Source organism: Mustela nivalis (assembly GCF_964662115.1).
Source record: "Mustela nivalis genome assembly, chromosome: 18".
Classification (NCBI taxonomy): Eukaryota; Metazoa; Chordata; class Mammalia; order Carnivora; family Mustelidae; genus Mustela; species Mustela nivalis.
The window spans coordinates 40,683,039-40,706,935 of record NC_139037.1 but is presented as its reverse complement, the minus strand read 5'-3'; the positions used below and the strand labels follow the sequence as shown (position 1 = coordinate 40,706,935).

The 23,897-nt window shown below is 52.0% G+C and overlaps 1 protein-coding gene across 2 annotated transcripts in view; it reads right to left on the bottom strand.

The window, feature by feature from the left end:
- CHST8 (carbohydrate sulfotransferase 8) overlaps window positions 1-23,897 on the bottom strand; it is a 125,463-nt gene that overhangs the window by 45,886 nt on the left and 55,680 nt on the right. The window contains exons 1-2 of one of the 2 annotated variants that reach the window (XM_082708636.1): window positions 21,978-22,327; window positions 17,781-17,996 (exon numbers count right to left, since the gene is read on the bottom strand). In XM_082708636.1, coding sequence (XP_082564762.1) covers window positions 17,781-17,910 — 130 coding nt within the window. In that variant the 5' untranslated portion in view covers window positions 17,911-17,996; window positions 21,978-22,327. Of the gene's footprint in view, window positions 1-17,780; window positions 17,997-21,977; window positions 22,328-23,897 lie in introns of those variants that run through there. The other variant, XM_082708635.1, reaches the window with a different exon arrangement.

Sequence of the window (23,897 nt, the reverse complement as noted above, 5' to 3'; positions counted from 1 at the left end):
ATTGTTTAAAACTCCCACCATTTAAGAATTCTGGAAATTGACCAGAGATACAGAATTTAAGAAGAAGCATTTAGTCAAGAAGTTCTACTGAACCTCAGGAAGAGGAGAGTAAGCCTGGGTCGGCTTCCATCACCGCCCCCCACCCCAGCTTCCCCATGGACTGAAGTTCTACCAATGTAGGGCAGTCCAGGAAGATCAAAAAATCCCATGTCCAGGAATGTTGAAAATAAGAATTCCAAAAATCTCAGCTCTCTGAGGTTGTGATAGAGTTTGGGGGCAGCAACAGACCAGCAGACCAGACAGATATTTAAAGACAGCTCTGGGACAGGAGATCCTTAAAGTAGATTATGGATAAAGGGGCATCTGAGGGAAATTTAGAGCGGCAATGTCGTCAAAAAGAAGCATCTCAAATCAGTGACTTGAGAAACTAGAAACTTAAGAAACTAGAAGAAGAAAAAACCCAAAGCACGCCAAAAGAAGGAAATCGTGAATATTAGAATAGAGATCAGAGAAACAGAAAAGACAAAAGCAATGAAATGAAGAGTTGGTTCTTTGAAAAGAGTAACAAAATGGATAAACTTTTAGCTTGACTTGCAAACGAAAAAGAGAACACGCAAATCACTAAAATCAGGAGTGAAGAAAAGAAGAAACACCATGAACAAATACAGGAGAACACTATCAGCATCTTTTTGCCAATGAATGAAACAACTTGAAAGAAATGAGTAAAGCCAGGGCACCTGGGTGGCTCAGTGGGCTAAAGCCTCTGCCTTTGGCTCAGGTCATGATCCCAGGATCTTGGGATAAAGCCCCTCATCGGGCTCTCTGTTCAGCAGAGAGCCTGCTTCCTCCTCTCTCTCTCTCTGCCTACTTGTGATCTCTGTCTGTCAAATAAATAAAATCTTTAGGAAAAAAAAAAAAGAAATGAGTAAAGCCTTAAAAAGACATAAATTACGAAGCCGACTTTAAAAGCAGAAAATCTGAATAGACCTATAGTAAAGGAACTGAATTAGTGGTTTAAAAATCTTCCCACAAAGAAAAGTCTAGTTCCAGATGGCTTCAATGGCAAATTCTACCCAACATTTAAAGAAGAAAGAATGCCAATCCTTCACAAACTCTTCCAGAAAAACAGAAGAAGGGGAGGAAATACTTCCTAACTCATGCTGAGACCTACATTAATCTGATACCAAAGCCAGACAAAGCCATTGCAAGAAAACTACAACTATTTCTCAAACACCCCACAACACAACCCTAGTAAACTGAATCTGGCAACATATAAAACGGATTATACACCATGAGCCTGTGGGATTTATCTCAAGAACACGAGGTTGATGTATCACTGTAATACATCATATTTACAGAATAAAGGATAAAACCACATAACCGTCTCAACAGATATAGAACAAGCATTTGACAAAACTTGACATTCATGGTAAAAACATCCCCCCCCCCAACAAACTGGCAGTAGAAAAAGACTTTCTCCAAGTGGCAAAGGCCCACAAAAATCCTACAGCTCGGGACGCCTGGGTGGCTCAGTTGGTTAAGCGGCTGCCTTTGGCTCAGGTCATGATCCCAGCGTTCTGGGATCGAGTCCCACATCGGGCTCCTTGCTCAGCAGGAAGCCTGCTTCTCCCTCTGCCTCTGCCTGCCTCTATGTCTGCCTGTGCTCACTCTCTCTGACCAAAAAAAAAAAAAAAAAAAAAAAAAAATCCTACAGCTCCCATTATACTTAATGGTGAAAAACTGCAAGCTTTTCTCCCAAGATTGGAAACAAGGCAAGCAAGTCCACTCTTACCACTCCTGTTTCTTATTGTACTAGAGGTTGTAGCCAGTGCAAATAGGCAAGAAAAAAAAGGCACCCAGATGGGAAGATGAAGTAAAATTTGCAGACAACGTGACCCTGTGTCTTAAGAATCCTGGGGAATTCACACACAATTAAACTACTAGAATTATATGTTGCAGGGTATAAGATTAATATAGTGAAATCTAATCTATTTCTATATATTAGCAATGAACATTTCTATATATTAGCAATAATATCTAACATATTAGAAATGTAATTAAGAAAACAATTCCACTCACTATGGTGATGAAAAGAATAAAATAACTTAGGAATAAATTTTTTAAAAAGAAGGATGAGACCTGTCTACCAAAAACTACAAAATATTGCTAATCGGAACTAAGGAAACCTAAATAAATACAGAGGCATTCCATGTTCATGGATTGGAAGACTCAATATTCTTGAGAGTTGGATTCAATGCAACAGCCATCAAAATCCCTCTAGGCTTTTTGTTGGTGGAGATGAATGAATTGTAAAATTTATGCAAACTTTGCAAAGACCCAGGATAACCAAAATGATCCTGAAAAAGAAGTAGAAAGCAAGAAGACTTATAGTTCCTGATTTCAAAACTTATCAAGTTATAGCAATCGAGACATTGTACTATTGGCACAGGATGGACATAAGGCTCTACTGAATAGAACTGAGACCCTAGAGACAAACCCTTACATTTGGGCAATTTATTTTTGGCCAAAGCACCAAGGTAGTACAATGGTGAAAAGATGGTCTTCAGTAAGTGGTACTGGGACAATTGGACAAACCATACGCCACAGCTAAAAGATGAACTTAGAACATTATCTCACATAAAACATGAAAATTAACTTAAAACAAATCACAGACATAGATGTAAGAGCTAAAACTATAAACTTTTAAAGGAAATCACAGAAGAAAGTCTTTATGACCTTGGGGTTAAGCAAAGATTTCTTAGACACAACACCAACAGCATAATCCCCAAAAGAAAACAAATTGATGGAATGAACCTCTCCCAATTTAAAAACTTTTGCACTTCAAAAGACACCATCAAGAAAACAAAAAGGCAAACCACAGATAGGAGAAATCCCTTGCAAATTTAGTAAGTCCTTGGAGCTACAAAATAAAGAATAACAACTTAGCAAAAAAACAAATAACTCAATTTAAAAGATAGGCAAAGATTTGAATAGACATTTCTCTAAAGACGATATTTGAATGGCTAATAAGCACATGAAAATATGCTCCATATCATTAGTCTTCAGTGAGTGCAAATTAAAGCCACAATGAGGTATCACTTCACACCCACTAGAATGGCTATAATTAAAAAGACAGATCATACCCGGTGTTGATGAGGATGTGAAGTAATTGGAGCCCTCGTGCATGGCTGGCGGGAATGGCCATGGCACCATTTTGGAAACAGGCTGGCAGTTTCTTCAAAAATTCAACACCAATTTACGATACAGCCCCGCAATTCAACTCCTATCCATCCACCCGAGAAATGAAGACGTGCTCACAGAGAGACACAGGAGTTTCATAGCAGCATTATTCATAATCACCCAAAAAAAGTATAAACAATCCAAATGCCCAGCCACTGCTGAACAGCTAAACCACGGTGCTGTGTGACTTGGAAACATTAGTCAGGGGTAAATAGGAACGCATTCCCGATAGATGCCGCAACATGGGTGAATCCCGAAAACGTGACGCTCAGTGAAAGAAGGCAGATGCAAAAGACTATGTCTTGGAGGATTACATTTATGTAAAAAGTTCAGAAAAGGCAAATCTAGAAAGACAGAAAGCAGATCTGTGGTTGCAGCGGGGAAACGGCGGAAGGGGGGGCGGGGGGAGGTGGCTGACCGTAAATGGGCAAAAGAGATTTGGGGGATGGGGGCAATGGAAAGACCCTAAAACTGGATTGTGGGGATAGTTGCACACTCTGTAAATTTATTAAAAATTGCTGAAGTGTACACTTGAACAGACTGAGTGTTAGGGCACATGAATTATATGTGAATAAAGCTGATTTTTTTTTTTTAAAGCCCTGGCTCCAGGCGCCATGATAGGCATCCCTTGGAGCTCACGGCTTCTCCTGAATCTCTCTCATTTTCTGCCTCCTGGGATTTCTCTTTCCTTTTAAAGAAGTTTTAGGTCCTGTTTTTTCCAGGGCAGGTGGGCACACTGCCGAGGCTGACCACACGGTCGGTATTCGCTTTCACGGGATTCTGGTATTTTCTGCTCCCCGGGGAGGGCTTCATGCATTTGCTCCCCCCTCAGTGAAGCAAATGGAAGAAATCCAAACAAAAACTGGCCGGATGGAGGGGTGTTCTGGCCCTGGGTGTGATTCTGCTGTTGGCTCCCTGGCCCTCTCTTTAGGACACAGAATGGATTGAGTGGGGCGGTGGGGGGGGGGGGGGTCCGAGCCACACCAATGCCTTTCCTGTTCTTTCTCCCACCAACAGGAATCCTAGCTCAGTCCTTTAATTTACAAGCCCTGATGTGGAACAAGGATCAGACATCCCAGCACTCCTGGGACACTGCAGAAGGGCCAGCTTGGAAAGGAATTGGGGTGGACACCAGGAGCTCCCCATCACCCTACTCATGGTAAGTTCTGTCTGCCCAGGGACCTCATGGTCCTGCTCCCTGCAGAATCCCAGTGCCCAGCCAGGCTCGGGCTCAGTAAATATTTCTGAAATAACTGAGTGAACGTGGAAAAGTGCTCCCAGCCATTAAGAACCCCCCGTGGGCTTCTAATGCTTGCTCATGCTCTCTGGGAAGGGGCAAGGCCTAGCCCCTTCTTGACAGCCCCATATATTGTACACGCCTGATGAACAGACTCGGTTTAAGCCCACAAATCCTTTAATTAGTGCTGCTCCTTCTGGCTTGGTTCTGGGAAGGAACTAATTCGAGCAGCGATCACTCGACTTGAAATATTATGAACGTAATTTCATTATTTGGTCTACTCCGGTCACGTCGGGCAAAAGGGTTACAATAACTGGTTTTGCCGAGTTCCTGCTAGAACGGCCATGCCTCATTCCTCTGTGACTGGTCTGCCCAGCCCGGAGCCCTGCCTGTGTACATCCCCCATCTGCCTAGGGCAGGGGGGAACATCAGTGTGCCCTCAAAGCAGCCTGCCCCAAACTGTCCCACATGAAAGTGTTTCCCACGTGAGCAGTGAGCCCCAAGCACACATGCTTGGACCTCAGAATTGTGCACAAACACACTTGGGCACACACTGTGGGCGGGAGCCAGACGTGCACACATTCACAGAGGTCCCACCCCTGCACCAGCAGATGTATGCACAGACCAGAATGTACTGCAACACACAGGAATGAAGCATGTCCCAACACCAGCATGACCGTGTGGCACAGGCCCCCAGGCTGGCCCTCCAACATGGTGTCTCAGCTCCGAGTGGCGGTCAGAATCACTAATGAGACCCTGTGTCTTTGGGAATCTCGTTTAGGCCCTGCCACTTGCTGACTGTGTAACCTTGGACCAATGACTCTGCCTCTCTGTACTCAATTTCCCCATCTGTTAAAAAAGAGACCTAGTGCTAGGAGGTTTCAGGGAGAAGGTTCTGGTAAACAGCAGGCATTCAGCACTCATACTGTCATCATTGCTCAGACCACAATCCCTGGTGCCAGCTCCCCGGATGCTGTCTGGATTCTCTAGAACTCTCTGGTCCCACTCACAGCCCTGGTGGCACTGTCCCTGACAAGGAGACAGCAGGAAAGAAAGAGTACACAGTGTCCCTTGCTGGGCCACACTTGGTCCCTCACCCAGAAGACCCCAGACAGATGTGACTACCACAGACAGTATCCCAGGTAGGGAAGAAAGAAGGCCAGTGTAGCCAACCTTGCCATCACTATGGGAAGCAGGATCTCCATTGCCACCCAAGCCTGCTCCACAGGAAGCCCACAGTCCACTCCCAGCCCTTTGGTGAGGGGCCCACCCTTGTAGGAAGGTTTGTCCAGAAATGATCCTTTATTCACAGCACCAAAGCTTGCTGCTGTTAGTGGTGCAAATACTTGCATATGAGTAATCATGTGTGTGAATGAAGGAAGGTTTTCGTGTGCGCCTCCCCAGACCCTGACTTTGCCTTGCCTCCCCCAGGCCTCCGCTGACTAGTCACGTTCTGCCCCTCCCCCCAGGCCCCATGCTGAAACCATGACAGTTCTCTGGTGGGGCTTCGGGCCTCCCGAACCAGGCAAGTGCCCCCTCGGGACTCCAGGAGGCCACTGTTGGTCTGTCAGCACCTCCAGAGGCTCTGCTTTGACTCACTTTGGGTCTGGCTTGAGGCAAGTCCTACCAGGGCTGGGAAGAATTCACGAGTCCCCTCCCCATCAGGCAGACCCACTACCTCTCTGTCCTGGGGATGGGGGCTGCACAGAGAAGGCAGGAGGGGACAGTTCTCAGCCTGAGGGAGCTTTGGGGATATGGGACAGACCCCCTCCTTCCTGTCCATCCAACTAGTAGGAGGTACCCGTGTGAAGTGTAGTCCAACTCTAAAACTGTCTTCTCAACTTCCAAAATTTGACTGCCACTTAAAAATCAGGAGTAATCACAGAAATATGTTACAGATCCCTAGCTTCTTTGGAAAAAAATAAATCAAAGGGAGGGCCTGGGCACTCTGGGCCCACATGGCACCGAACTCTTGACTGGAGCTGAGCAGTGGCCCAGGCCTGTCTGCTCCCCACCTCCCTCCCCCACCCAGTCTCCTATGGTCTCCCTGCCCTGGATGCAATTTCTGATGGACCTGGTGACCCCACACACTTTTCACTGACATCGCACCTCATCCCTGTCCGTCCTGTCCCTGTCCCTCCCCATTTCCCTCCTTCGGAGACAGGCCAGACCCTGAGGGCAAAGGTCGAATGCATTCACAAATGACTGTGGCCTTCAACTTCCCAGGAGGAAACACATCTGGATACACAACCAAAACGGGGAGAAAGGTTCACAAACCATCCCCCTCAGTCCGGCCTAGGTCGGGAACCATCTGGGCTGAGAACCACTTGGCCAGGGACTGGACCCTTGACCTGCTTTGGGCACAACCAAGCTCAGGGGAGGGGAAGGGGAACTTGAACGGGGGCTAGACTGCTCTATAGGTGGTGTCTGGAACCTCTGAGGAGGGCTGGGCATGCCACGGCCAGGCCTCAAGGCTGGGTGAGAAGCAGCCTCAACTTCCTGTCTGGACCCCAAGCTGTGAGAATAGGAAGAACCCCCCAAGGGCTTCTTACTCCATCCATTCGGGGCCAATGTCTGTGCGGGGCTCCCAAGCAGCAGCTACATGGGGTAGGCAATGGTACCCATTGTAGCTGGGCTACTTTTCCCATATAAAGAAAACGTTTTCAATGAGAGAACGGTCCACGGAGTTTCCCCATGAAAGTTAAAACTGCAGAGCCCCCCCCATCCCAGATAAGCTTTATAATGAGAACACCAACAGATAGGTAATGGGAAGCTTCTGGCCTAGATGGCGTTTACCTGAGCTCCTAACTTCCTGCAAATTATTTCAGGAGAGAGAAGACACACGCTGACCCTTAAGCCACAAGAAAGGGTCACCATAAACAGGAGAGGCTAGGAGGTGGCGTGCAGTGAGAGCCCCATCGAGGCCTGACCCAAGGCATGCTGGCCTCAGCCTACCCCCAGGGCGCCCCTGATGGGCTCACCATGCTGCAGGCCTGCATCGGTCTTCAGAACCAACTTTCCAGGGCTGCTGTTGTCATAACTACCACCATGACCTTTTCAGGGTTTAAAAAACCAAGAACCACCCAGTGGCCATGCAGAAGGACAGCAACCATAGCAACAGGCCCATCCTCGGACCCTTCTGGCACAGAACCATTTCTCTGCTGCCCACATTAGCTACTTAGGCTTTCAGAAAGGTTAGAGGGCCTTCCATAAGCACACGGTAGGAGCCCACTGGACTCTTCCCCGCACTGGCAATGAACATGGCATTCTGATTCACGGTGTGCACTGAGCTCCCCTCCCGCCGCAGCACAGATGTGGCTGAGGGGAAGGCAAGCCAGGCAGAGGAGCTGCCCTTCAGAGCCCCATGCCACTTTGGGACCAGAGCTCTCTCTGCCCTTCCGCTCCTGCTGGCAGATCTCCTGAGTTGAGTGGAGGCCTTGACTCTGATGTCAATGACCCCCCCCCAACTAAAGATGCCTGGTTGGTGAAGGGGGTCAGGGGTTGGGGAGGGGTGGGGCCCACATGGAGGGAGAGGAAGCTCAGTCCTGGGAGTAACCCCTGAGCCTAAGTGCTCCTGGGGCTCAATGATGGCCCAGGGGCAGTCACAGCATACCAGACCGGATGTGATTCTGGGGCATCTCACACACAGATCTCGAGCCGCGCCCCCAACCCCGGTCTCCCTTCAGTTCATTCCAGGACGGGCAGAGTGGGATAGGGGTCACACCACACCTGAGCCCCGCTCTGGGCCCGCCAAGCCATGACTCACATCACAAGTGAACAGAGCCCGATTCACCTCCCAAGTGAGAGGCCCAGGGGAACAGTAGGTCCCTGTGGCCACACAACCTGAAACCAGGGTTTCTGTGAGCCAGCACGGGCATCGGAACCAACGGCCCCACTTAGCCCCGGCTCAGGCCCAGACACAATAGGAGACCCAGTTTTCCAGCACGACTGTAATTTCAGAAGGAGGCTTTGTATGGGCCTTATTAGCTAAGCCACCAGAAAAGCCTTGGGGCTGGAGTCAGGGTGTCCGGCTGCTGCTGGGTGTTGGCAAGAAATGCACTTTGAGGAAATGGCAGAAAAACATCAGAATGTACAAGAAAAGTAGACTGTGACATCAACCAGTAGCAAGAGGCAAGGAGGGCAGGGTGAGCCGAGGAGGGGCTTTGCGGTCAGGCCCATCCGGGTTCAAATCCTGGCTGGGGCCACTCTGGCTGTGGGACTTTGGGCCACCCACTTAGCCTCTTTGAGTCCCAGCTGAGGACAATCGTGTTGGACTCCCAGGGTGGAGAAAAAAGGGAAGGTGCCAGGGTCGGTGCCAAGCGCCAAGGAATGGGACTCTCATGACGTTTCACGCACATGGAAGCTTAATTACATGGTCTCATTAAAAAATTAACAAACACATGTGGGGGACTGTGGCTTTCTAAGCCACGTTCATCCGGGACCCGGTTAGACCCACGTAGTGACCCCATCTCCTATTCTTAACATTTCCCTTTAGTTCCTTTAAAACCGAAGTCTTGCTCGTACTGGAACGGAACCGGTGCCCCGATGTTCCGTTCTGCTCTCCTTTTTAATCTCCCCTACCCCTAGGAACCTTTAGCATAACAATTCTGGGACCGTTTTCTATTAATATCAATTTCCAGATTACAGTGATATGATGTCTGTTTCTTAATTTAATTAGGTGATTCCTGTTATTAGTTCCTCCATGTTCATTATTTTTCATTTAGCCTATTTTAACGCACCATAGGAAAGTGAGATTCTGGCTGGAGACCCCTGGGGTGTCTTCTGCAGGGATGAGGGGAGTGTTTGAGGCCTGAATCAGAGAAACAGATGCTGGGGAACTGCGGGCCAGGTGTGCCACTGAGAATGGCCCTGTTGCAGTGAGAGAGGGTGGGGACAGGGAAACTCCTGCTGTAGAGACAGGGCCCATAGAGCCTCCCAGGGAGGGCAGAAGGAGGGTCCTTCAGGAACCCCACCCCCCAAAAGAAGACTCCAGCTAGCACCCCAGAGTCCACCAAACCAGTGGGCTCCAGGTGCCCACACTTGAGGGCTATGTGTTCGGACACTGCCCTGCCCTTTCCGGCACCTTTTGCCTAACTACCATGTGAGGGATCTGTCTTCATCCCTACTGCCCTCAACACTTCCAGGGGGCAGCCTTCACCCCAGAGTCTAAGTCAGCACTACTCCAGAATGAGCACAGAACGCAGTTTGAGTGGTGCCCCCTGAAATACGCAGACTCTGCCTCCATGCGCCCACCCCATCAAGGAGGGCTTGGCCATCACACCCCTGGGCTTCTGGCCATGTGGGTTTCTAATCTTGCAATGGCTGAGCCCACGGGTTTCCTTCTTTCTGCCGGTACAGTGATGACTGGGAGGCCGCAGCTCACTACCACCCTGTGGCCCCAGAAGGAACCCCTCAGAGCCGCTCTGGAGTTTACAAGGATGAAGGGGGGGTGCCAAGAAGCCCCCAAGGGCCACACTTGTAAGGAGACCATTACGAGGATCCTGCCCCATGGCCCTGACTTTGAGCCCGGTGCCTTCTGTGATGAGGAAAGTGCTCTCCAAAGACTAGGAGGAAACTCAGCAGGTGCTTTTACCTCGAGTAGAATTTCCTTTGCTGTGGTCACAGAAAAGCAAGGTGCGGGAGAGTGAGGCGGCCCTCACAAGCCCTCAGCACTGTTTGGCGAGACAGTCTGAACACGCTTGCAGGTGTGTTGCTCAGAAACACCGGGTTCTGGGAGTCCCAGCCCTGCTGATTCCGCAATGATATATTGCCAGCTACTTAACAGGATGGATCACTGCAATTACATGTCACTTCTGATATTCACAGTCACAACAAGGATGTGTCAGCCTCACAAGGTTTGTAGAAAATATATATGGCGCTCTGCAATACTGGTGGGAACTGGTCTCGGGAAACAGACTCAGGAGAACTCCAATAAAACCCACCTGCCCAGGGAAAGCAGATGGCTCCACAGAAATGGGGGCTGGGGGAGCGGGGAGTCTGGTTCCCCTGGCCCAGAAAGAGTGTGAGCACGCATGCCCCGGTGCCGGTTGGCTGTCCCTGCCCTGGGGCCAGCAGGGGGAAGAGGAGGGTCGGCCACCACACTTCTGCTCACGCCATCAACCTCACATAAGTGAGCTATGAATCGCTGCTCGGCAGTCACGCCTGCTGCCTCGGCCCACCCGGCCTACTCTGGCCTGGCCGTGCTCTTAGGGCTCCAAGGGGACATCCTTGGGCCAAGAGTTGCTGAAGAAACAAGACACACGAGCCAAGTGTGGGCTCAGTACTGGCTCAGGCAGGGCTATGTGTCCCCGGTAACCATGGAACCAGGAGTGAGGGCCACACTTTCTCCGGCCAGCACATCCCTGCCTCCAGGGGACCGAAGCAGGAGCCCTCGACAGCAGTTCTCAGCCCCTGGGCAGTGGAATTCTGGCTCTGCGGATTTGCAGCTGGGAGAGACTAGGGCAAGCACACTGCAGAGAGACCCCAAGCTCCAAGCGGGTCTCACCCAAACCTACTTCACTGCTTCCATGGTAGGTCTATACCCGGTGGCCTCTTGGGCGCTACAGAAGACAAACATGCCACCCACAGCTCCCCTTCTCCAGGCAGCCCTCCGGGCTCCTCCAGCTACAAACGACTTTGACCTCAGGCATAGGACATGGAAGAAGTGAATGTGAGGCCTGAGAGCAGAGAGGCAGGAGGGGGAGGGGGAGGGGCTTTCTGTGTCTCCTGCTTGTTCCTGTGAGTCTGTGAGTCTGGAGTTCAGGGTGGAGGACTGACAGAGCAGCTCTGCCCAGCAACTCAGATGCCACCTGCCTAAAAGAGAACACGTGGTCTCCAGCCCCCTCCCCCAAATCGCTCCCCATCTGGCGTGTCTGCCTCAGTGAGTGGTAGACCCGTCCCAATCTGTCAGAGCCAGCAGCCCTACTCACCCTCATCACCGTCCCACTCTGTGTTGCTGACGCTGCCCTGATCCCCTGAATCCACGCTCTCCGGGCTCCACCTCCCCAGGTCCTGCCTTCTCTCCTGCATTGCTCTAACCTCCCCACTGGGTTCCTTGTGCTCTTGTCACCTCCTGTGCTCCTGATCACAGCTCCAGATGTGAGCCTTCTAACAGCCACCCCCACCTCAGGAGCTCCCCTCGCCCTGTAGTGAAGTCTCGCTCCTCTGAGAGGCTCCAAGGGAGGGCTTGTGGGCCCCAGGACTGGCTGTGTCTGCAGCAGGAGTCTAGACCCCCAGGTCACACTGCGGCCCCTGATCCACTGGGAGTTCCTCCCACTCCAAACTGCAACACACCTCCAAATCTTGATCCAGGCTCTCTCTGCCCGGGCCCTGCTCTGAGGTCCGGGGAGGCAACATGGAGCATCACCATTGTTAGGAGGGAAGCAGGTGCATGTGGACAGCCTGCTGCCCAAGGACAAATCCCAGTTCCGAAACCCAACACTGTGTGGTCTCGGGCATGGCTCTTAACCTCTCTGATCTCAATAGTCTCATCTGTCAGGTGGCGTAAGAGAGCTTAACTCATGGGTTTAAAGGCATTCAGTGAGTACTAAATACCTGTAAAGTGCCGGGTACAGTGCCCAGCATGCAGCGAATAACACATTAAGAACAGTGCTGCTGTGTGCCCACCGGGCGGCTGTCCAGCACTTTGTAAACAGGAATAATCAGTTGTTCACAGAATTGTATGTACCGGGGCACCTCAGTGGTGCAGCTGGTTAAGTGTCTGAGTCTTGATTTTGGCTCAGGTCACGATCTCAGGGTTGTGAGATCGAGGCCCATATAGGGCTCCATGCTCAGTAAGGAGTCGGCTTCTCTCTCTCTCTCCGGCTCTCAAATAAATAAATAAATCTTTAAAAAAACAAAACAAAACAAAAACACAAACAAGAATTATATGTATTAAAACATACAAAGTGCTTGGCCTAGGGTCTGGCACATGGTAAAAAGCAGATTATTACCCTCAGCCTTGAATGCCATTGTGCTGTGGAAGGAATGTCCTGGGCAGACTGTTGCTGACGAGGTCACCGGGGGCTGTCCAGTCCCTTTGTCTGCACTAGGGGCCCCTGAACCGCTGCTGTCACTGTGGTTGCCTCTGTCCTCGACACCCCAGCATCATCCCCAAACCCAGCTCCACCGTTTGCAATTCCACGGCTTCAGGAAAGCCAAGAGCTTACGTCTCTGAAACATGGGGTGTCCCCGCTTTAAGAAAACTCACTCTAGGAAAAAAAAAAAAAAAAGGAAAGAAGGAAAGAAAAAAGACCTATTTATAGTGCGTTAGCAACAGACTCTGTATCATAAGATCATGGTTTTTTATTTGTCAATGAATAAACCAATCAATCCACCATCACTTTGGCTGCATGGGTCACTAACAACGACTCACCTTGCCCCATTAAAACAAAATCCATCCCACTTAAAAGAATGAAGGAGGAGGGGCACCTGGGTGGCTCGAAGTTAACCACCTGCATTGGGCTCGGGTCATGATCCCAGAGTCCTGGGATCAAGCCCTGCATCAGCATTGGGCTCTCTGCTCAGTGGGGAGTCTGTTTCTCCCTCTGTCTGCTGCTCCCCCTGCTTGTGTTCCCTCTCTCACTTTCTCTCGCTGTCAAATAAATAAATAAATTCTTAAAAAAAAAAAAAAAAAAAAAGAATGAAGGAAGAATGATAAACTCGCAACACCGCATTATGCAGTTGCAGCCCTGAATGAACGGATGGATCCAGGGGCTTCAGCAGTGGCTAACAGGCGACACGAGAGCCAGGCACCTCCTCATGGAAGAACATAGAATCACATGTGCATCCCCCAAAAAGAAAAGAGGAACACCTGGGTGGCTCAGTTGGTTAAGTGTCTGCCTTTGGCTTGGGTCATGAGCCTGGGGTCCTTGGATAGAGCCCCACATCGGGCTCCCTGCTCAGTGGGGAGTCTGCTTCTCCCTCTCTCTCTGCCTTCCCCTCCACTCCACTCATGCATGCCTGCAGGCACGTTTTCTCTCTAATAAGTAAAATCTCCAAAAAAAGAAAAGAAAATCTCCCAAACCCGTATCTGATCAAGCTGCTAGATTTGCTTAACTTACAGGAAGTACAAAGAGCACAAAACAATGTTAAAATACACCAAACAGGGCACCTGGGTGGCTCAGTGGGTTAAAGCCTCTGCCTTCGGCTCAGGTCATGATCTCAGGGTCCTGGGATCAAGCCCCGCATCAGGCTCCCTGCTCAGCGGGGAGCCTGCTTCCTCCAATCTCTCTGCCTGCCTCTCTGCCTGCTTCTGATCTCTGACTGTCAAATAAATAAATAAAATCTTAAAAAAAAATACACCAAACACATACGATCGGCAAAAACCCCAACGGGGATAAACTCGGCAGGACCTGGGACCAAGTCTCCTTAATAAAAGAGCAAGAGAGGGCGCCTGGGTGGCTCAGTGGGTTAAAGCCTCTGCCTTCGGCTCAGGTCATGATCCCAGCGTCCTGGGATTGAGCCCCACATCGGGCTCTCTGCTCAGCGGGGAGCCTGCTTCCTCCTCTCTCTCTGCTTACTTGTAATCTCTGTCTGTCAAATAAATAAATAAAATCTTAAAAAATAAAATAAAAGAGTAAGAGAAAAACAAAGGTGAGGAGAGAATCCTATACATTGAAAGAGATAGAGGACTCGACCACCAACTGCAATGTGTAAGCTTAATCTGGATCCTGGATAAAACAAAGTGGAAATAAGGGTACTGATAATATTATGCAACTAGAAATTTGAGCACTGGATATTGGGCGATATTAAAGAATCGTTGGATGTTTAAAAAAAAGAATTCTTGGGCGCCTGGGTGGCTCAGTGGGTTAAGCCGCTGCCTTCGGCTCAGGTCATGATCTCGGGGTCCTGGGATCGAGTCCCGCATCGGGCTCTCTGCTCAGCAGGGAGCCTGCTTCCCTCTCTCTCTCTCTCTCTCTGCCTGCCTCTCCATCTACTTGTGATTTCTCTCTGTCAAATAAATAAATAAATAAATCTTAAAAAAAAAAAAAAAGAATTCTTATCTTTTTTTTTTTTCAAGAATTCTTATCTCTTAAACAAAGCAATACATTGTAGTATTTATGGCTGAACTGACGTGCTATCTGGTATATGCTTTAAAAGTCAGGAGGAGGAAGGTGCCAGTGGCTGTGAACGTGGGCAGCCCCATGACAGAGCCTGCTGGTACCTGGAGCCCGGAGCTCGTCTCATCTACTCGGTGTGTGTTCCAAACCCTCCATAATAAAAAGTTCATAAAGAAAGGCCACTCGTAAAATTTCAGTCTGCCCAGCCACACGTCTGGAATCTGTCTTCTGTATCCCCAGGGCTAGCAGGCCAGGATGTGTCACTCCTGGTTCTGGCCTGTTCTCTGCATCTTGCACATAAGGAAGGAGCAAGCCTAGTCTCCTGGGTCAAGGAGTGAGTTTCCTGAGGCCTCAAGGCCTGACAATATTGGAGACTGGAAAATAACTGGATACCTGAATTCTCTGTTACAGACGACACACCAACATCTCATTTTAGGTGAGAGACAAGTTAACCAGCAGCTATTCACATTCCAGAAGGTTTGACTGATTTAAAATAGAGCAAACTTTTTTTTTTTTAAATGGCTTAATTTACAAAAGTTGGCAAGCCCGTAAGATTGCATCTGATGCATGAGTCAGGTGAGGTTTGCTAACTGGTCCCTGAGAAGTTCACATGCTATTAACACCTAATGACTGCCCGAGAGAAAACTGAGCAGCACAAGCAAGGGAAGGCTCCTTCTCCCACTCTTGGGCTTGTTTCTGGATCTTCACCTGCCCACCCTCCCCTGCCCAGCCTGGTCAACGCCACCAAGGGTGGCTCCCAGACCTCGAGTTCCCAGGGAAGTTGCTGATGCTATAAAAGCCCGAGTAGCCCGTGCGGAATTTCCCTCTCCAGGCGGCATCCCCGATGGCCTTCCCCAATCTGGATGACAGGGCGGCCTCCTGACTTTGTACCTCCCACCAGCAGAAATCCACAGGGAGAAGGCTTGTCCAGGCCCCTGGAGCCACCCACGCATGCAACTGGATACATACACTTTGTAAGCACTGGTTTCCAACAGATAAATGTAATCAAGGTTTATATGCTCAGAGAAGCCAACAGGATGGGATTGTTTCACTTGAAAGATCAGAAGAAAATTGTAACTAATGTTGTGGAAAATTACTTTGATATTGCTTTCTTGGTACCGAATCACAATTAGGCTGCTGTGAGAAGTACAGGGAAAGAATAAATGAATAGTAACAAATCAACACAAACAGCCTGTGTCAGGAACACTTTGCTCAGGGAAAGTAACATAAGCATTACTTAAAGTTTTATGACTGTGTTTGATGTGATTTACGTAGACCGTCAAGGTTGCCCATCCCCGGCCACGTGGCGCAGGTGGTCCGGCTCCATTTACACCATTACACCCACCTGGCTCAAGCCCCAGGTGTTCTTCTTGCACCAGTCAGCCACGCTGCCCCACTGCAAGGAGAAATACGCGCCGAAGCTTCGTGGCACTCCCCATGCCCTGCGGAGGCTCGGAGCTCCCTCCCCAGCTCGCCACTCCACCCTGGAAATCCCAGAGGTCCTCCAGGGTCTGGCCCCACGGGTAATGGAGAAGATCCATAGACGCATGCGCAGGCACAGCTGGCCGGGGGCGCATGCGCAGGGGCAGCCGGCTGGTATGAGGGGCCGAAAGTCACAAAGCGCAAGCGCTCTGCTTTGCCGTGACTGGCATGGCGGGGTGCGGGTCCGGGCCACCAGGCTCCAGCTTTACCCAGGGATATAGCATCTCCTTACAGTGTACCACAGCTGAGTGCATGACCCCTGCCCACACAGACGCCATTCACAGACTCGGGCCTTCTAGGCTTATCCCACAGAACGCAGACCCTGAACACAAGGACCCGCTGCCCATGCGTGCTCCGCAACCACACAACACACACCAACATGGGCACCACAGTTCCAGGGGTCACCCTGAGGATACAGTATTCACCCCAAACGACGTTTAAGGGCCCTTGTTCAGCACAGATAACCCTACGCCTAGGGGATCTGATCTCAGCCCGCCTGACAGCCTTACTCTACAGGGCCAGGTTCTGCTGCCACAGGGCCACCAGCGACTCTAAAGCTCACATGGGGCTATAAAGTCCAGAGAGGAGCCAGCTCAGAAGCAGGCAGTATCCTTGCTTCTCCAGAAGCTGGGGAGAACCTAGACCCGCTTCTGACAGCCACTATCCCTGAGGGCCTGGCCCAGGCATGAGTCAGTCCCAGTGACTCACCTGCTGTCTCCTGGGGTCCCACCACCCTGGCTGACTCTTACTGATTCTTGATGAAAGAGTGAACTCATCCGCCTCTCCGCCTGGGGCAGCTGCCAGGCCTCATTCTAGCTTCCTGGTGCTCCTTCTGACTTTCTATCTGATGCCTACAGGCCTTCAGTCTATGCAAAGGATGGCTGAGCCAGCCAGAGGTGAGGGCAGAGCTGGGGAGGGGGCTGTAGGCCCGAGTACCTGGGCCCCCCTCCCTGAGGGCCAGGTGCCCTATGCAGGGCCCTGCTCTTCTGCAGACTGGTGCAGGAATTTCTCTGCCAAAGCCCACAGCCTCTACTCATCTTCCATATTGTCCGTGTCCTGGAGCACACGGGTATCTTCACAGACTTCCCCCCTAAAGGTCCCAGGCCCACCACTGAGAGATGAATGGGGGCTGGGTCTCAGCATGAGGCTCCTTGCCTGAGCTCCCCCTCTCCATATTCTGCCTGCCTGAGGCTCCAGAACCATCCCTTCCACTTTCTCTTCCGCCTGTCCTCAGCAGATCTCTGCAAGTCAGGAAGGGCGCTCCCCTCCATGGCTCATGAGGGACACGTGGGATGCAGGCAGCAGGCAGATGCCAGGAGGAACAATCTCAGCCTCACAAAGGCAGGAGGTAGCTTGACCCCCTCTGCCCAGGCCAAAGGGCCTGGATTTGAGGAGTCCCAGGGTTGGCAGAGAAGCAGAGTCCCATGGAGGGGCATGACCTCAAGGAGAAGTCATTCACCCTCTAATATCCCAGACCACATGGGAGAGGCCCCCCAGAGATAACAGAATCCTCCTTAAGCCTCAACTTCACCAAAGGCAACAAGCGGATGAGAGCCTGGCTATCATTTTAAGAGGAGGGCACAGGCCAGAGACCACAGACTAGAGGCCAGAGGCTGATGCCCGCCAGGAGAAGGTCAGGCCCCCTCCTCTGCCTGCCGGGGCTCTGGGCACAAACTAGGGACTGGGGCAGCCATGGAGGCCTGCCCTTCAGACAGGAAAGCTGGGGCGCGCGGGCAGCAGGGCCCAGCGCAGGGGCTCACCTGGCAGCTGCTGAGGGGCGAGCTCCGTGGGGTCCTGCAGGCTGATGAAGAGGAGGAGGCCTGCGGCTCCGAACAGCAGGATGGATGAGAACATGCAGGCCAGCCGCATGGTTCCGGCTCGTGCGGTCATCCGGGGCTTGCTCCGGGGTCACCTCTCGGGTGTGGGAGGTGCGTTCTTCCTTCATCGTCCACACCATGCATCCATCAGGGCACGGTCTACGGCAGACGGGGAGAAAGAGGGTCCATCACTGAGACACAAGACAACTCGTGTGGGCTGAAGCCCCAGTCACTGCCTGTGACCAAGTATGACCCCCGACTCCTCCGTCCTTTAGAACTTACTCAAGCATGTCCCTTCCACTTCTCCAAGCCCAAGGAGGCTGAGGGAGGTCTAGTCACCACCTGTCGCTGGGACACCAGCTTCCCAGCAGGGGCTCCTGTATTTGCACCCCCAGAAAAACCAAAGAGGATACTCTCTGGACTCTGCCTGGGGGAGCCCAGGGAGGGGCCCCAGAGACCCACAGCCAGTATCAGCCCCTGCACTGTCCAGGCACTCTGAGCTTCCAGAAGAACTGGTGTCCTTATAGGTCCCTATAGGGGGTCTAGGTACAGGCCCAGCAATTTGGGTCCTTGTCCCTTACAAGTGGCCTGGTAGACAGAGAAGCTCTTGGATCTCTCTGCCCTGGCTCCTCTCTGCAGGGTGTTGGGGACAAGTATCCCTCCAGAGCCAGATGCTTTGGGAAGGAGCCTCCCAGGCCCAGAGGCTGTCAGGGACAGAGAATCCCCCACCTGGTGGCTGCTCTCACCAGCCAGGGCTGTGTCTCCCTGAAAGATGGGTGGGCTAGCAGAATAGAGACTCCACCAGTTAGTCAGCTGCGTCACAGGGAACTGAAGCTCTGGCCAGACCAAGCTACTCCCGTTCTTGAGGCCCTCGGGCCTGGAGCTGAGGCAGCCAGACCCACATTTGACAGATCCCAGGCTCAGAGGCAGGTGACAACTTCCCTTGTGTTCCTGCCAATGGGCACCCGTCACCGCCGACCCAGAGCGTGCCCAGGTGACTTGCCCCTCACCCCGGTTCCTCCTGAAGGGCAGAGCCAGAAATGCCAAACACCCCACATACCAATGAGTGACTCCAACTGGGCCAGGCTGTGGGTCGAGATGGGGGCAGCCCAAGGCCATTTGCTCATAGGAAGGAGGTAAGATCCTGCAGTGGGGTATGACATGGGTGGAGTGGGACAGGTGCTGAAGAGGGATCTGCACAGGAGGTCATGCTGGACGGGCAGGGATTTGAGACCCCCCCCCCTTTTAGAGAAAGGCCGCTCTGTCCCCTTGCTTTCACCCATTCCTACTAGTCTGGGCAGAGACACCATCCTCTCTCTACCCAAAGGCCTTGCGGGAGCTTCCTCCGCCCTGACACAGGACAGCTCTAAAGGAGGCTAAGACAAGATGGGCAGTTTCTGAGATCACAGGTAGGTGGTTAGATCCCCAGACCAGATGTGCTGCTTGGCACAAGGACTCTTCCCCGCCTGGAGTCTCCTTAGGCACTGTACTGTGGTCAAGGAACCCATTCCTGACCAAGCACCTAGGCATTGGGGGAGGAAGCCCCAGCTCCTGTCCCTCTGTGAACTCATGCTCCTGGGGGAGCACGAGGCAGGAAGTCAGAGGAGTCCTTCCCTCCCCAGCCCAGACAAAAATTCCCAAGGTCTAGACTGTTCTCAGCAAAGCTCTGGGGCTGACTGTTAAATTGCAGGTTTGGGTTTCTCCCCTCTGCAGTCTCTGTAATTATGTTTTCACTCAGTTAACTTTAATTAACCTGCCCCAGGCCTCTATGCACGGGAACACGTCTGAGCGCAGGGCTCTCTGGGCCGTGCTGAGCAGGTGGTTCCCACGACCTCCCAGCTTTTATGTTCAGGAGGCAGCACCGAGGAGGGCTGTTTTGTCTCTGGAGCCGGCTCAATTTGCCATTGGCCCCGACCTCCTGGCAATGGCCCCCACCCCAAAGAAAGATAGCTGCGCCCGCCATCACCAGGGACACCGCTGCAGGGGGCTTGCAGTGGGTAAAAATAGGCAGCCGCATGTCCCCAAAGGCTCAAACCCTGAAGTCCCTTGTGGGGCTCTGTGGCGTCTCCCTCTGTGGCTGCCCAGGATGGGACTGTCCTGGCGGTGGGGGGTGGGGGTGCAGTGCTTGGCTCAACGTCCTGCAAAGACACAAACACAGTGGTGCAGATCCCAGGCCCCTCTGAAGGACAAGGTCACTCTCAACACTGTGTCCTTCAGTCTCCCAGTGACAGGCCCTTTGTGCAGGGCCAGCCTCGAGGTCTGGGGGAAGGGGGGGGCAGGGGGCCTCCTGTCCCAAAGCAGTGGGCTTAACCCCCCTCTGGTTAACCCCCACGGAAAGGAGTCAGAAGAGTGGGAAAGTGTCACACACATGGATTCGGCAGGGACAAGACCCTCAGATAGGGAGCAGGGGAGGCGGCTCAAGGCCCTTCCAGATCAGATGCAAGGGCTCTAACAGACATACACACACGTATGCACACACAGCACGCACGCACACACCATCGACAGTCCCCAGCAAGGCCACAAGCTGTAAAGAAAGTACCACAAAGCCCTGATGTGTGGGGCTGGGGTGGTTGCATGCTGCCTGCAGCCTCACGGGCCTCCTGGGTCAGACACGAGGCCAGGAGGTCCATCTGACCTAGGGTGAGGGAAGGAGAGAGGAAGGTAGAAAGGAAGGGAAAGAGAGTGGCCAGTTTATGGCTGGGGCCCACTGCTGCCCAGTAAAACAGCTAATAAAGTGCCACCCGATCTTGATGCAAAGGCTCTAGTGGATGGGAAAAAAGCAGGTTGTCGGGGGTGGCTCAGAAGAACATGCTATCATCACTGCATTGTTTGCAGGAACTGGCACGGCCAAAGTGGCTCTGGAAGGACTGGCCAGTCCCCTCCCACTCCCAGTCACTGCCCCACTGTCACAGTCCAAGCCAATACAGACTTCCCCCATTCTGCAGCTGTGACCTGTCCTCACTTGTTTCTGAACCGACCCCCAACCCCCAGCACAGAGCCAGTCTCCAGCAGCCCACGTGCCTGGGAACCAGGATGAGGACCACATCCCTGGCCCCCAATCAGGGGGGCAAGGGTTAGGGGGAGAAAATCAGCCCTAGGACCTGCACCTTCACCACAGCGGAAGCATCAACCATTCAAGTGTCTGGTCTCAAAAGACCCAACCTTTTGTTGACGTCCAGGAGAATACAGCACCCTCTCTGTTCTCCATGCCCAGGGAAGCTGGCATTAGAGGCAGGCGTGGCTCTCCCTGAACCCTCCCTAAGCATCAGACTCCAGCATTCCCCTCAGACGCCTTCCTCTCAGTGTTTAGTCCTCACTGCAGACCATCTAATCAGCCAACTCCCTGCTATGTGCAAATGGAATCAAAAGGTTAACATGCCTCCCCTCCTGGGTAACTGGTTTGCAGGCTGACTGGGTCTTCACCGCCCCAGGAGGGGGCCAACATCATAGAACCCATAGGAACCTCCTTCCTTTAAAGGTGGAGGGTGGATAGGTGATCACCCGACACTCCAGGGAGTGTGTGTATCTGATCCTCTATTGTTCCCACGAGGGTCCTTGTCTTCAAAGTCACATGTTATTTTCAAGGCAACGGGGAGATGCTGGTCCAAGGCTGCTTGTCTCCTGGGAGTTGGGCTGCTGTAGGGGGAGTGGCCTCCGTGATCTGTCACAGGCCGGGGCCAGGCTGCCCAGGGCCCCGAAGACATACTCACAGTCCTCCACTCCCACCTGGGACTGTTACAGCCTTACAGTGCGCAGCATCCCACTCGGCTCCCCTGACAAGTCCCCCCCACCCCCCACCTCCCTGCCTCTCTTCCAAGACCAACAGACAATAAGAAAATTCAAGTAACTGAGGGCAGAGTGAGGAGGAGTAAGGCAAGAAAAATAAACAGCCCACTTGTCCTGTCCTCACAATCCCTAGTTTTCCCAGTGGGGTGCTCTCCCTGAGGCCTGAATGGCATCACCAATTTTTACTGTAAGGGAAAAAAAAAATGCAATTAATTTTGCAAACACCTCCTGGGACACAGGTCAGGGCCAAGGATTCCTCCCATTTCCTTCTTTATCCAATTTAAAAATTTGTCTCGGGAAAATTCACTTTAGGGCACAAGCAAGGACTTGGGAATTCAGCCAAAACGCACGCACCTCCAGTGGCGACAGGCCGGCAGGCGATGGACGGACGGCTCCAAGGACACGCTTGGCTGCGGCTGCTCCAAGGCCTGGATGCTTTCCCCCAGGCACCCAGAGGAACCCCTCGGGCTGTGAGGACCCACTCCAGTGCCCCACTGGAGGCAGCCGGAGGCGTCCGGCCCTGTGCTCCTGGGAGCACCCACTTGGTGTGTGGACCCTGGGCCCCAGAAAGTTCTCTGTCCAGTCAGTCTCCTCCGTGCACGGGCAGGAGCGAACAATGACGTCCCTCCCAGCTGAGGGCTCCAGGAGGAGCTGCTCATCGGGAGAGAGGCTGCTATGGCAACTTGAGGAGAATGGAGCCAGGCACTGCCGTCACCTTGAATCCGGCACCAAGCATTCCACCGCGGGCAGAGGAGGCTGAACCTCCGCTCCGCCCCTGACAAGCCTCCTGCGATGGGGCTGACCTCCCGCCTTCCCTGCTCAGCCTCCTGGCCTCAGGAACTCATTTGCTCCTCACTGAAACGGAGCACACAGCCCAGTCCCCCGAGAACGCCACCTCCATCTGTTTTGTCAGACAAGTTCTTCCGTGTGTGTGGCTCCTGCTTGCTTCTGAGATGGGGTTCTTCTTGATTTCAGCTCATTAAAATCCTGCAGCTAATTAAAACCTAACAGCAGCAGCGGCAGCAGCAAACTCTGGGATGAGTCCCTCTAGTTTTTATGCGTAGGCATAAAGTTGCAATGCCCAGCAAGGGTGACGAAAGGCTACAAGACAGACAGAGGCGGGGTTGTGGACTCCTGCCCTGCCAGATGCAAGAGGGCGCTGACCTGGGTCCTGAAATGAACAGAGCCTAGCCTCAGCACACCCAGCCCGCGTGGGTGCTCCCCTCTCCGGGGGAAGGCAGTTCACCTGCCCTACTCCTCTCCATTATAAGGCAGGGATTCCCTCCAATTCCCCATACTTTCTGCTGGGTGGGAGAAAGGGAGCCCTAAGGCAGAGGTAAAGGCATAAATCAGGCTCAAACAGCCCCAAAGCCTTGTCCCCACAAATCTACTAGGCTACAGCCCAGCTTTCCATCACTGCTCACACAGAGAGGCAGAGAGGAAGCCTGCAAACACACAGCTGCAGCGAGGGATCTCTGAGAGCCTGGCCAAGGAGTCACAAGCTATGATGCCCTGATTGCTTTCAGGGGAAGGACTACACCGTGGATACCATCTCTGCCCAAGACTTCACTTTTAGGGCATTTTATGAGGCAGGCTAGAGGACAGTTATTCTGCAGGTAGAGAAACCGAGTCCCACCCTGGCAGAATCTGGGATGCAGATTCAGTACCCCCAATCCCATAAGCATGTGTTACCTCGATAACAGCCCTTCTCTCACCATGCGGAGAGTGTTCACACACCTGTCTCAAACACGTGGAGCCCCGAGAGCAGCGTCACACCCTCTCCACACCTTAGCACAGTGTCTGGCACAAGGCAGGTGATCAACTTAACCTGTGTTGTATGTGGTGTGAGCATATCTGGGCCATCTGCAGAGAGGTACTCCACGGACCTGGTATTTCTAAAAGGTTGTGCTTTCTCAGGGAGCTGTGGGTTTGTTTTGATCAGGTCTGGGTTAGAATTAGGTCCAAAGAGGAGCTCAGTCCTGTGAGAAAAGAGGAGGCGAGGAAGTGGGGTCCATTAGAGATCCTGATGGAACCTGGCAGCTCCCACATACCCAATGCACACTCACCACAAGGATGCCTCTTTTGTATCTTCATTTTGGTAAGGCAGAGTTCAAATCATGGGGCTTAAAGACCAATACACTCATGGAGGTAAAAGTGGAATCTATTCATATATATATATACATATATATGTATATATATATATATATGTATTAATATACATAAGTACAAATATACAAGTCATTTAGATGCCATAAAATGGATTATGCTAGGAAA